Below are 14,373 nucleotides of genomic sequence, written 5' to 3' on the forward strand. Positions count from 1 at the left end.
AAGCTACAGCACAATTAATGCTGTTAGTATAATAAGAGAAAACACAGAGAATGTTGTATCTCCAAACATTGATGGACTGCTGTAAATATGCAATTAATTTAGTGATTTTTAATCAGATTAAATATTATCACTTAAATATTAAGTCACTGAGGGCTCTATTTTAACAATCTAGGCGTAAAGTCTAAAGCATTAAAGGCATGTCTGAATCCACTTTTGCTATTTTAAGAATGTTGTGCTTAGTCTCTTAATGAGTAATGGGTGTGTTTTGAGCATAACGTGAACTAAACCAATCAGAGTCTCATCTCACATTACCTTTAAGAGTCAGTTGTATCACGCCATAGCAGATTTGCTAATTACATGGCAGACTTTGTAAGTGGAAAAACTGAATGCTTTACTAGCAAGAAAACAGTTAAACAGACCATCTGCGCTAGGATAAAAAATGAGCCTCCTCCATTAGGTCTTTTTACTTTCTCTTTACTTTACTTTTACTCTTTACTTTCATGGATAAGAAAATGGTGTTGTACGCACTCCACTGAAGACAGCCGTTATCATACATCTTTAATTTCGTTTGACAAGTGCAAAGATTTGTTTCAAAACTATTTCTAAATTCAGTTCTAATTTCCAGCAAACGAAAAAATGAACAATAATAACGAAGTGTGGTCAAAAAACTGATTTATATCCAAACACACGTCCTATTCTTATGCCCCATAAGGTGATGCATACATCTCCAAAACCCAACAGGTGGACAAAACTAAATTTGTTTTTATTAAAACAAATATAAATATGCATATAATAAAAAATACTGCTAATAATTATAACATTATACAAATGCAGTTTTTCATGAATGAACTGAAAAAAGCATGAAGGCATGAAGTAGTGGTTTTAATATTTATGTGGAAAACATTTTAATCCTTTAATCTTTTCATATATGGATATTTGTGTATTGCTGTACATCCTATGTGTATTAAGCAATGTGTAAGCTTTTAAACCCACATATGTGCATAACTAACCCCAGCTCTGTGCTGGACTTTAGACCTGCTTTTAGATGGTCAATGGCGCTGTCTATTTCAGTTTTTCAAAATAGCAACGTATCAACAATGCGCCTTAACACACCTCTTTTATAGGCCGGCACACCCATCAGTCCACAAAGTGGTGTAAATGGATTTGATATTTAAACAACTTAGTGTAAAATGTGAAAATTAGGGTTGTGCTGGTCTGAAAATAGCAAACAATTGCATCAAACACATCTTGCGCCTTATTGGGCCGGGTGTATGATAAGGCCCTGAGAATTTTATTTCAGTATGTTGATGTACTTTCAGATGAAATGGAGCAATGATTAGAGGTCATATTTTTTTGTTTGTTTTCTGAATCATTCTCTAATAGCAAACTAACTGTAAGAGGGGAATGATTAAGGTTATATTGATATACATGCTATAGAAGCCCTCAGGTTGACATCAGCAAAAAGAGAGCCACTCCAAATGCAGTTACACATGGTTAAAATTTGATTGAAGATTACCAAAACAAAATTTTTTTTATTCAGTGGAATAACCTGAACAGATTAATTATTAAATTTAAAAATAACAATGTGAGCTAGCAAAATAAACACTGTAAATTTTGATTTCATGCAGACTTCAAAGCTAAGCTGTGATGATATTTTTGTTTGGGCTTATAGATTTTCTGAAATTAACTAAACTGAAAAAAAGTTGATTTCAAACCCTGGTTACCAAGATATTTTCCCCAGAGCTCACCCTCCTCGGGCACCACGGTGAGGGTGACGGCGTTTCCAGCTTCTTTGATGAGCTGCACGATGTCGTTGTGTGACAGGTCAATGATGGACTGTCCGTTGACGGCAGAGATGCGGTCTCCTACTTTCAGATGACCGCTGCGGTCTGTGGGACTGCCCTCAATGATCCGGCCGATCTTATGCGGGATGACTGAGAACACACAGATCGATGCTTATTTCATTTATACTGCACTGACAGACCAAAAGAGCCACAAGATCTGAGGAGGTTCTAAACTGCTGTGACGTGCTGTCAGGAACTCCAGAAAGTGATACTTGTGTATGGGTAAAAGATGAAAAAGGCTTTTCAGGGATCAAAACAGCTTTCATATTCTTTGCTCTGTGCATAACTATATGCCCTGGTAAATTTAAGATATTTTTGTGAGCATCACACGCAGACTACAATGTCATTCAGTGTAACATTAGGTTATACAGGGAAATGATATATTGTCAGGCATATTTAGCATATTAATCATTTGATGGCATTTTATTAGACTCTTTTTATGGATCACAGTGCAACCTCAAAATACTAGTTACTTATCAATTTAAATCTTTATACTTTGTGACTTTTAAGCCATTAAATAAGAGCATTTTTTATTACAAAATGTTTTATATTTAAAATATAACATAGTGTAAATAAAAGGTTTTATGTTCCCATGTTAAAATACAGTACGGTAAATAAGACTTCACTAAATACCTGCTATATTTATAAATGATGGTTATTAAAGGTTTGTTGTCAGTATGATTTTTGTCAGTATGATAAGAAATTAATAATATTCAGCAATACATGTACTATTGACAATAAAGACATTTACAATGGGACAAAAGATTTCAATTTCAAATATATTGTGTACTTTTAAAACGTTCTATTAAAAAACCTATAAAAAATGCATCCCCTTTACTACAAAAAAGTTATCAGCAAAAGTGCCAAAACTAGGATATTTGTATGAAAATCTGCATATTAGAATGATTTCTAAAATATCACGTGATACTGAAGACTAAAGTAATGATGCTGAAAATTCAGAATAACATTCAAATACTTTATAAAACTAAATATATTAAAATTTAAATAGCACTAACTAGTACTGCATATCTGAACAAATACAGCTTTGATTGTATAAACTGCTTTGATTAAATTGCTTTATAAAAAATGTAAAGACATACTTAATCTGACCTGTACTTATAAAAAACTTAATTTTTTAATAAAGATTTAATCAATTTTAAATGATTAAAAAAAGGGTAAAACCTAGCAGTTTGACGGAGAGTTTTAGTAGTTTTAAAGTATCTTATCATTGCTATGCAGATGATGTACAATTATAATTTTTTTTAAACCTGACAGACTAGAAAAACTCTTGCAGGATTGTTTAGTCTCCAACAAATAGACAGACAATTTTCTGTAACTGAACCCTGAGAAAACTAAAAAGCATTTAAAGACACATCTTTTTTGTCAAGCTTTTAATTAACAGTATGGTGAGCTGGTTTTACATTAGTATTTCTGTTTTGGGATTTTTAACTTGTTTTAATTTGTTTTCTTTTATTGATATGTTTTTTTTTTTCTTTTAACCTGTTTTCCAGTTTTCTTTTATTGTAAACTTAATGTCTGCAAAAGGTGCTATATCAATCACCCTTTACTTACTTACTTAAATGTGCACTGTGATCCTTAAATAGTCTTTTTGGAGTCAAAAGAAAAATAAAATATATTATAATATAATTAAATATATATAACTTGCAATATTTGTTGCTATTATTAACTATTCATTATTAAAACATTTCTATTATTACACTGAACACAGTGGGGCTGGCAGTAAATCACAGTAAGCAAAAAGCCATTTCATCTTTGATCAGAATACAGATGAATATCCCAAAAATATCTTGTGTCACAGAAGTTACATCATTTCACTAGTAAATTCAACAAACGCTCACAGCATTATTCAGAGCAAACAGAAACAGCCATTAGCACTGAATGAGTCCTTTTCTCACAGCTCTGTGTTTATTGCTATAATACTTCACAGCTAAGCTGAAATGGCTTCCATTTTATTAGTATAACTGCCACTATAGAGTGACTGGATGAAAGTCGTAATGCAGATCAGATTTCATGTTATCAGTTTGTAGAGGCAGAAGAACAGGAGAAGAGATAGACTGAGAGAACAGTCACGTCTAACCTCCAGGCGGCGGCTTGTTTTTGGAGGTGAGGATGACAAAGCCGAAGCCCTCATTGTCCTTGCGCTGAAGAGTGACGTCGTAGGGCTGAGGATGGCTGTGTCCAGACACCTCCACATGGGACGGTTTGGGGGATCCGTTGACCAGCGATAGAGCCTGGGGAGCCGGAGGATAAACTCCATCATCTTCCTCTCGATCTGCACAAAGATATTCAATTATCACAGATTAAACCTACAGAGATTTATTATTAGTTACAGATTGAACATCACAGATTTAAGAAGGATCACTAGACTATTGGCTGCTGAAATGTCAGAAGAATGGACCACTGCTATTTCTTATTTATAGAAATGACTTCTCAAATGTTTCGAATACTCTTACTCCAGTAACGTTTGCCGACGATACAACCTTAGTTCAGTCTTAACAAACTTTTATTTAGTCATTATTAAAACAAACGATAGTATAATTGCTTATGCAAACTGGTTTAACTTAAATAAATGATCAAAAGTCATATCCTAAAGATTTAGCCAAAATTACCACTGAATCTATTGCAGTGCCTCAAGTGGCAACTACAAGCAGATCATGTCGGCAGGAAAATATATAAATCAACTGGTATATTAGGAGGGTTAGGCATCTTGTTACTAAAGAATGTTTTCTTACATTGTATTACAGTTTTATTTATCCATATCTTTCATATTGTAATAGAGTTTGGTCAAGCACTTCCCCTACTACTCTTCAAAATGTTTCTTTTCTAATGGCTGCTAATGGCTGTCTTCAGTAGAGTGCTTACAACACCATTTTATTATCCACGAAAGTAAAGAGTAAAAGTAAAGTAAAGAGAAAGTAAAGAGGCCGAATGGAGGAGGCTCATTTTTTTATCCTAGCGCAGATAGTGTTTTGTAAGGAAATCAACTCGGTCAAATTCATTTACCTCATCCACTATTTTATTTCAGAAACTCCATCTTCTTTCCATCTAAGATCATAACATTTTTCAAACATAGATTTTTATGTTAACATAGTTAACATGCCAGATCATTTCAGAGCGCAATACTCAATTAGATTTAGGGGTATTCAATAATGGAATGATTTATCTCATATAATAAAAAATATTGTTCCTCTTTAAGAGGTTGTAAGAGATGCGTAAGGAATCACTTTAATGTTGCTTTGTAATTTTGTAAAAATTCTATTGTATTGTACGATTTAATTTAATTTTTTGGTTGTGTGTGCATGTGATTTTGTAATTTTATTTGTGTGTGTAATTACTCACTTGAATTTGTAATTTAGCATTAGTTGAATGTAATTGTTTTGTTTTCGTTTTCTATTATTATTTAGGTAGAGGCTCTAAATAAGCCTTTAGGGCTTTTTTAGGCCTCTTTCTGCACATTATGACTTTTTATTTCTTTTTTATTTAAATTTTTTGCAGTCTTGTGCAAATAAAGAAAACAAAAAAAGGAAAAGAAAAGTAAAGAACAATATATTCTTTAATATATTAAAAAGGAAACTTTTATATATTACAATCAAATACAGCTTTTAGATATTGTAAAGTTCTTAGTATATTTGTTACATTAATTAATATGTATTGTAGATGTGTTGGGGGGGGTGCATTAAATTACATTAAGAAAAGTGACTTTGTATACATAGACAACATGTAAATGTAAGTAAAGGATGTATTGTAATGTATAAACAATTGTGAACTTCACACTTAACAAAATACAGGTGAACTATTGCTTCATTGTCATTCACTGTAACAGATCAATTTATGTATTTAAAAAGTATAAATGTACAGATGCATCCAGCTTAGTTCCACAATAAACATCCCAGACTTGAACTATATAGTCCTAATTTAGTTTTAATTACATGTTTAATAAGATTTAGATTTTTAAAATCTATTTAGCTACATTTAATATTTATAATATTTTAAATATCATAATTAATTTATAATTTTAATAAAGTGATTTTAGTATGCCAACCAACTTACAAAAGTTTATTTTAAACATAACAAATGAATCAACTTACTAAACCTTTAACATGTATAAGATAATATATATACACATACATTTAAGGGGGAAATTATTAGCCCTCCTGTAAAATTTTGTTTCTCAAATGCTATTTTATTAAAGATTTTTAAAAACACATTTTAAACATAATACTTTTAATAACTAATATATAATAACTAATTTCTTTATTTTTTTGCTATAGTAACAGTACAAGTACATGGTAGCCAAATACTATTATTCAGCTTAAATTGTAATTTTACTGGGATAATTAGTGCAAACAGTGGTTTGTTCTGTAGACAATCCAAAAAATTTTCATTAATTTTCCTTTGGCTTATTTCCTTTATTCATCAGGGGTCGCTACAGCGGAATGAACCTCCAACTTATCCAGCATATGTTTTACACAGTGGATGCCTTTCCAGCTGCAGCCCAGTACTGGGAAACACACATAGACTTTCATATAAACACACTCATACATTATGGCCAAGTTAGTGTATTCAATTCACCTATGTCTTCGGACTGTGGGGGAAACCGAAGAACCCAGCGGAAACCCATACAAACATGGTGAGAACATGCAAACTCTACACAGAAATGCCAACTGACCCAGCCAGGACTCGAACCAGTGAACTTTTTGCTGTGAGGCAACAGTGCTAACCACTAAGCCAATGTGTCACACTTCCAAAACAGAAATATTTCTTAAAAACTGCTTTTATCCTAGCAAAATTAAAATAAATAAGACTTCCTGCAGAAGAAAAATTTATATTATTGGAAATACTGTGGAAAAAGTCCTCTGTTAAAGTTCGCTTGAGAAAAAAATATTTCACTAAAGGGCTAATAATTTTGATTTAATAAAAATGCCCATATTACAATAGGATTATTTTGAGAGAGGAGCAGATCGTGTTTATAGTTTGACATGGAAAGTCCTAGTAATACGTCAATGATGAGTAGTAGTCTAACTTACCAGTTCTAGTTTCACACTCCCACCTCTAGTGTTATGACTATACTTTAAGCATCTATTAACACTCTACAATTAATCATTTACATCCATTTTGCAAAATGATCCCATCTGGGCTTGATCATTCATAAAAAACAAACAAAAAAAACTCTTAACAATTCTCACTGTGAAATAAAACAAATGAACAGCATCCCAGAATGCTTTAACACATCTACAAGAGAATGTTTATAAAAGTGTTGGAAAAAAGCTGCTATGAGGCAAAATGCCAAACTCGTAATAGCTTCATAATTAGAAGTTTTTTCCAAATTACACAAGTGTGTGCGTGTGTGTGTCTCGAGGCGACATTTTTTTTTCCGGTTACTCAGTGCTTCTGAGTCATTGTTTTGTTAACACATAAACAGTCTTCTGCTTTGACTGAAAACAGCGGTCATTAAAATTTGATTGGGTGGTTAATATTTTATTGTTCAACTCTGCCCTTCACTCAGAACTAATAGAATGAAACATTCAGTCCTCAGAGGGAGTGAATCTGTGTCCAAACATCAGCGACTGGAAATGAATGAAGCCTTTGGAGGATATGTACATAAACACACAGTAATCAGATAAATACAAACCTTGAAAGGTGAGTTTTCTGCGCACGGTCAACATGACCTGGCCATTGCGGGCGGCGTTAGTCATGAGCTCCAGAACCTGTTTGTGAGATTTGCCTTTGACAGGAACGCCGTCAATACATATGAGCTCGTCTCCAGCCCGCAGCCGGCCATCTTTCTCTGCGGCTCCCAGAGGAACAATGGCACCAATGTACACCTGAGGAAAGACACTGTGGTTAAAGGTCATGCCATTGTGTGGTCTGACAATCCAGAGATTCCCATACACTGATTTATTTGTTCACATTGTGAGCACTGACATAACTCGAGTGATCATAAATGACACAAAAAAGGTAGACAGTTTGTGTCAGTTTAATTATATTATGCTGTAAAGAAATGCACAGCGTTGAATTTCATGAACACACGTCACTAAAACAAACATTCAGGTACATGGTAATCTTGTTGTCAATGCAACCAACATGATATTTTTCATAAATTAGCTTCAATAGCATAAAAAAAGCTAAAACAATGTTGTAATAACTTTATTAACTTTAATATTACTTAATAACTTAATATAAACATAACAAACATACATGTATTTGTAAATATTTTCTTTTAGAAATGATTAATCAGCACTAAATTAATTCAAATAAATCCTTCCAAAATGCCTTGCCGTTCCTCGCACACTTGTGGATTTTCCCGTCTATAGAGGATTGTGCACCATTTAAACAATGCAATGAATGACATTGAACATAAAAAGCAATATAAAGTAGACATTTTTAGTATAGAAACAAATCCAATACATTTCCCAGTAAATAGCCTAAAAGAGCACCTGCTCAGTGCTTCACATTTTCACCCAAAAATACCAAAGCAAATAATGACAGAAAAAGTTCAGAAGAGCATTCCTACATGCAAGACTTTGATCTCTGATGTTGAATTGCTGCAGCAATAAGTGAAACTAAAGCTAGTGTGTGTGACTTGGATTATAAAAATAAACTTTATCCTCCTTAAATTGCCTAGTGAATACAATATGTGACCTTGGACTACAGAACAACATGTCTTTTTTTCAAAATTAAGATTTATACATCACCTAAAACTTAATAAATGAACCTAACCATTTACGTATTGCTTGATAGGAAATAATAAAACTTAACTGGGTAAAAACTATTTAAAAATATGAAATCTTTTGATTCAGAAAAATCTAAATGCTAAGAAAATTGCATGTAAAATAGCTGAAACTAAATGCTTAGCACATCACTAATCGAACATTATTTTTTAAATATACAGTTGAAGTCAGAATTATTAGCCTCCCTATGAATTTTTTTAATTTTTAATTTTTAATTATTTCCCAAATGAAGATTAACAGAGCAAGGAAATTTTCACAGTATGTTTGATAATATTTTTTCTTCAGGAGAAAGTCTTATTTGTTTTATTTCAGCTAGAATAAATTCTGAAAATATTCAGCTAGAATAAAAGCAGTTTTTAATTTTTTAAACACAATTTTAAGGTCAAAATTATTAGACTCTTTAAGCAAATTTTTTCCAATAGTTTACAAAACAAACCAACGTTATGCAATAACCTGCCTAATTACTCTTACATGCCTAGTTAACCCTTATTAACTAGTTAAGCCTTTAAATGTCACTTTAAGCTGTATAGAAGTGTCTTGAAAAATATAGTCAAATATTATTTACTGTCATCATGACAAAGTTAAAATAAATCAGTTATTAGAAATGAGTTATTAAAACAGTTGTTTAGAAATGTGTTTAAAAATCTGCTCTCCTTTAAACAGAAATTGGGGAAAAAATAAACAGGGGGCTAATAATTCTGACTACAACTGTATATACAGTATGCCATTTTCAAAATGTATTCATGGAACATGACATTAACTTAATAATCTAATGATTTTGGCATAAAAACTATATTTTGACATATTTATATACATGTATTTATATGTATAGACATTTATATGTATATACAGTACATGTATCAGGATAAATCCATCATTTTGACACGTATGACACATTGTATTTTTGTCTATTCTAAAAAAATAGACCCTTGCAACATAAGACTTGTTTTCAAGTGTTGGTTTTGTAGTCCACTTGTGTTAACAAACAAATAATAAAAAGTAAACCACACATACACACAAAATACCATTATTTTCTGAAGCCTACAAACACATTTAATTAAAGCTGCTAATAATTACTTTGCTGTTTCCACAAGTTCAACATTTAATTGCTGAACTGATTATTTTTTTTTTTTTATAAATCACTGTGTGTATGTATTTGAAGTGTTGCCACAAATAAACAAGTCTGTGGGAAACAAACTACGATGACAAATCACTATAAAATCACTCACTGGCTGATCTGGTCCCTCTCCACCAAGCACTCGAAACCCAAATCCAGTCTCCTGGTTTCTCTTGATGAACACATCCAGCTCTTTAGTGTTGATGGCTGAGAGAACAGGAAAATTGGTTGTAAATATAGTGAAGTAAGCAGATCATTCGTAAGCATTGAGGCAGAACTCACGTTTGCTGTCCTGCATTGCTTTGGACTTGAGGTAGAGCTCTGTTGGGTCCAGTTTTGGGGAGCTGGAGCGAATGAGCTGTGGCGGGAAGGGCAGGGATTGGGGCGCAGGTTCAGCTGGACTGGGAGTGTCAGTACTGATGGAGCTGGTGGTAATGATGTCCTGCTTCTGGGTAATGGGCATCGCTGGCGTGATCTGAATGAACAGATGGAGACACACTGATTATAGAACTGCCCTCAGTGATATTCCAGATATGAGCAGAGCTCTTTAATATTCATTATGTCAAATGATTTTCAACAATAAAAAACAGACTGTTTTGGCTAATATTGAACTATTTTTCATCCAGTCATTCAAAGTTAGTCTAAATGACAAACACATTTGCTTTATTTAGAGTCATATTACAGATAACCAGCCTGTATGGAAACATGATATGTTTAAGTGTGTCATCACAATTTTGTTTTACAGCACGCTACAAAAAATGATAAGATCAAAAACTCATGACAACATTTCATGTTACTTTACCTTCTTTTAATAAATTGATCAGGTAACTTTACTTTTAAAGTTATACACATTTTATCTTGATGTTTTAAGGTATTTTAATTTATGCAATCAAATTAGATGAATAATAATTCCTTACATGTATATAGTGCTTTTCTGAAAACTCAGAACACATTGGGAGGTTCTCCTCATCCACCACCAGTGTGCAGCATCCACCTGGATGAAGCGACAGCAGCCATATTGCACAAGGCCGCACACCACACACCAGTTGATTGGTGGAGATGAGACAGACAGAGTGATGAAGCCAATTATAGTATTGGGATGGTTAGGGGGCCATGATGGACAGAGGCCAGTGGGCAAATTTGGCCAGGATGCCAGAGTTAAACCCCTCTTTTTCAAAGGACATCCTGGGATTTTTAACGACCACAGAGAGTCAGGACCTTACCTTACCATCTTATCCAAAAGACACTCACTGAGTGTCTAATATATAATAATAATATAATTATTTAAAGTTACTGTAAAAGATCATCATTTAACCTATTTTTTGACATTTGCTTTTCACAAAAGTACTGGTAATGCTTGGTTCATGTAATAAGTTCATTAATAAGACACTGCACTTGTATTTATCCAGCTTTTTTATAAGGAAAGCATGAAATAGATACAAGTACAGTGTCTTAGACACAGATGTCTCTTTGACTCTTAATACTCTAGATCAGAGGTGCCCAAATTCAGTCCTGGTGTCCGAAATCGCCCACTATTTACTACTCGACTGTTAAAAAAGTGTGTTCCAACAGTATGAATGAGAGTTGTATGAATGGAACTCTGACGTACTACATCCACCATTTTGTCACGATCACGTGACCTACCGGCGTCAGTTGCTTCACTTTACTCCCATACATAAACTTCTCATGGTGTATCATGGGATAGCATAGCGTGCACCGGATGTGCACTTCAGAATCTTGCCGGATGAAGTAGGCCAACCGGGTACTTCTCACATACTGTTTTTCGAATTCTATAAATTCAGACATACTACTTGGCCCACATGCTGTTTTTAGCTTACTATATAGTATGGAAGTATGCGATTTCGGATGCAACCCTGGAGGGCCAGTGTCCTGCAGAGAATAGCTCCAAACCCAATAAAACACACCTGAACCAGTTTATCAAGCTCCTAACTAGCATACTAGAACTGTCCTGTCAGGTGTGTTGAAGCAAGTTGGAGCTAAACTTTGCAGGACACTGGCCCTCCAGGACCACGTTCGGTCACATGCTCTTAAAGAAGTTTAAGGAGTCTTAAAAACGGATCTGAATTATTTTTTACAGTACCGATCAAGCTCAGATCTTCTATAATTTGTCCCTCGAAGCACGTCTATGTGACTCACATTGTTTATATCTGCACTGAAACAGCTCATCTACATTACAGCCAGTATGAGGAAGATTTGTGCTCCTGAGGGCCTGTTGACTCAGCAGAGATGTTCGCTGCAGAAGCTCGTGTTTGCCTTCAAGTGATTCACCACATCCTGCTCTTAAAATAACATTATAGCGTTTGGCACTTGCTTTGTGAATAATGTACGACTGCAAGCTTCGCTGAAGAACCCAGAACGAGGGCCGATTAATATTTCATACCGTTTTCTTCATCTTCGTTTCATCAAAAATCCCTAGTGTGTCTGAATTAAATCACAAAAATGGTGTAATTAAAAGACATTTAGCCGAACTTACAGGTTTGAGAGACTTCACGGGAGACGTCTGACCTGCGGGCATAAACACAGATAAAGAAGGATATTAGAATCAGCAAGTACAGTTGGAGAAGTGTGTTACAAGACTAAATTATTAGACTGGGCTGTTTATTGCTGGAGAAAGGCTATTCGTCAGTTCCCTTATGCAATTTAAAGCCTCCAAAAGTGAACTGAGTCACACCAAAGTTAATTGTAATGATGTGCATTTCATATATTTAGGTCCATTTAAAAATAAAAATACAACATTTTATTAACAGTTATATTCATCAAAATAAGAGTGAGGTCACCTAACACATTTAGGAATAAAATACATATGAATTCAAATAAGGTGTTGGAAAATAAAATGACAAAATTTTAACCAAATACATTTTTTTTTATGTTCTCTTGATATTTTCTCTTTCGTAAAATTTTATTTCATATTTGTCAATATTATATTCATTGGAGTAGTAATTTTTGCACCCTGATCTTAAGCTTCCTAGTTAAATTAGTAGAGCTGTTTTGGCGTTGATACTGACAAATCTGAAATATATACACAATATCTTATTGTAGAGCATCGTGTAGAAAATATTCATTTAAAAAAGAGGGGTGTACTTATTTATGCTGAGCAGTGTATGATTAAATAAAAAAATATGTTTGCTTAGTGCTTAGTGTTTGCTTAGATTAAAAGTTCTTCACACTAAGAAATAAAGTACAAAAGCTGTCACTGAGGTTATTTCTTTAATAAAGGTCCATATTAATTTCTAAAATTCACATATTAGTACCTAAAATAAGGGTTGCACAATATATGGTTTGAGCAGTGACACAATAGTCACATCGCTTGATTAGATTATTTATTAAATATTAAAACATAAAGATATTATTATTTAAAAAAAATGTTTATACAAAGATGACCATGCTATTTTATGTTTGATTGTTCAATTTCTACTCCTGAATATTGTTAGGCTATCAAAAAAACAAGAAAATGTTATTTTACTTTGATCTGCTCTGTTGTATTTATATATGCTTGTAATTTATTATTATTCATGCAAACACACTGCATAAAAAATACTAATACGTCTCAATTTTTCTAAATAAATGAGATCTTTAAAAATAGAGTTAATCAATTAATCTGGTGAAATTATATTCATATTGCAATATGTACCACATGAAAACAAAATAGCGCAAAGTCAGATTTTTCCAATATCATACAGCCTTACCTAAAAAGTACAAAGTTTGAAAGACAATCTGAAAAGCCAATAAATCTCCCCAATGAAAGCTTTTATATCTATATTTTTAAGATTGTACCAATTATGTATGAAAAAACAAGCAAGCGTCTTTCTGAATGTGATTTTTTTGCATAAATGGGCAATTACTTTATTATTATAGCTATTATAATTATTATTATTTTCCATCAAAGAATGTCCCAAGTCTTTCACAGTTAAAAAAAATCACAGGCTGACAACCTAAAAAAATGTAATCTTTTGTTTGTTTTAATTTGATAAGTGATATTTCTTGACCAAATCAGCTCATCAGGATGATTTTTGAAGGATGATGTAACACTAAAGGCAACTTTCAGCTTTGCATCTTCATTTGCTTATTGAAATTGTACATAAACCAGTGCAGAATGTTTAATTCCTGAATCAGGACTTTAAATGAGTTTATGTGAATCCACTGTTCTAAAATCCATAGTGGCCACTAAGGGGCAGTGTACTCCACACTGCATCAATGAGTACTCGAACACTAAAGGAGATGACATTATTCACACAGTGCGGGTTTGATAGTTTGGCAAGCACATTTATATACAGTATGTGTGTGTAATATAATAAATACTGCATAATCGTTATTAATAGTAACACCACATAGCTTTTAAAAAAATGTGAAACATCAGAATCGGTTGTAAGTAATGCTTTGAGCAAATTTTAAGCATATAACCATGTTTGTACAAGCCGAAGATGAAACGTATGAATACGCTTGACCTTTAGCAGCCACAATCCATCGGCATCACTGTGACAGCTGAAACCTGGAAGTGAGCAAGTGAACAAAAGAGCCTGATATTTTCACTTGGGCTCCAGACAAACCACAGACTTAATGCAATATAGATCTGTGTGTACAGCCACTCTGCGCCCACTGCTGTGCATGCAAATACGGCCTTCAGCTTAATTAAAACACT

At 33.3% G+C, this 14,373-nt stretch overlaps 1 protein-coding gene across 6 annotated transcripts in view; it reads right to left on the bottom strand.

Annotated features, from left to right (window-relative positions):
* Positions 1-14,373, bottom strand: part of magi3a (membrane associated guanylate kinase, WW and PDZ domain containing 3a) — a 259,059-nt gene that overhangs the window by 17,153 nt on the left and 227,533 nt on the right. For 3 of the 6 annotated variants that reach the window (NM_001365194.1, XM_021469973.3, XM_073938525.1), the window contains 6 exon segments: positions 1,749-1,934; positions 3,943-4,137; positions 7,498-7,690; positions 9,826-9,920; positions 9,996-10,188; positions 12,208-12,239. In NM_001365194.1, the coding sequence (NP_001352123.1) occupies positions 1,749-1,934; positions 3,943-4,137; positions 7,498-7,690; positions 9,826-9,920; positions 9,996-10,188; positions 12,208-12,239 (894 nt within the window). 6 annotated transcript variants of the gene reach the window in all.

This window comes from Danio rerio, chromosome 23 (assembly GCF_049306965.1).
Source record: "Danio rerio strain Tuebingen ecotype United States chromosome 23, GRCz12tu, whole genome shotgun sequence".
NCBI lineage: Eukaryota > Metazoa > Chordata > Actinopteri > Cypriniformes > Danionidae > Danio > Danio rerio.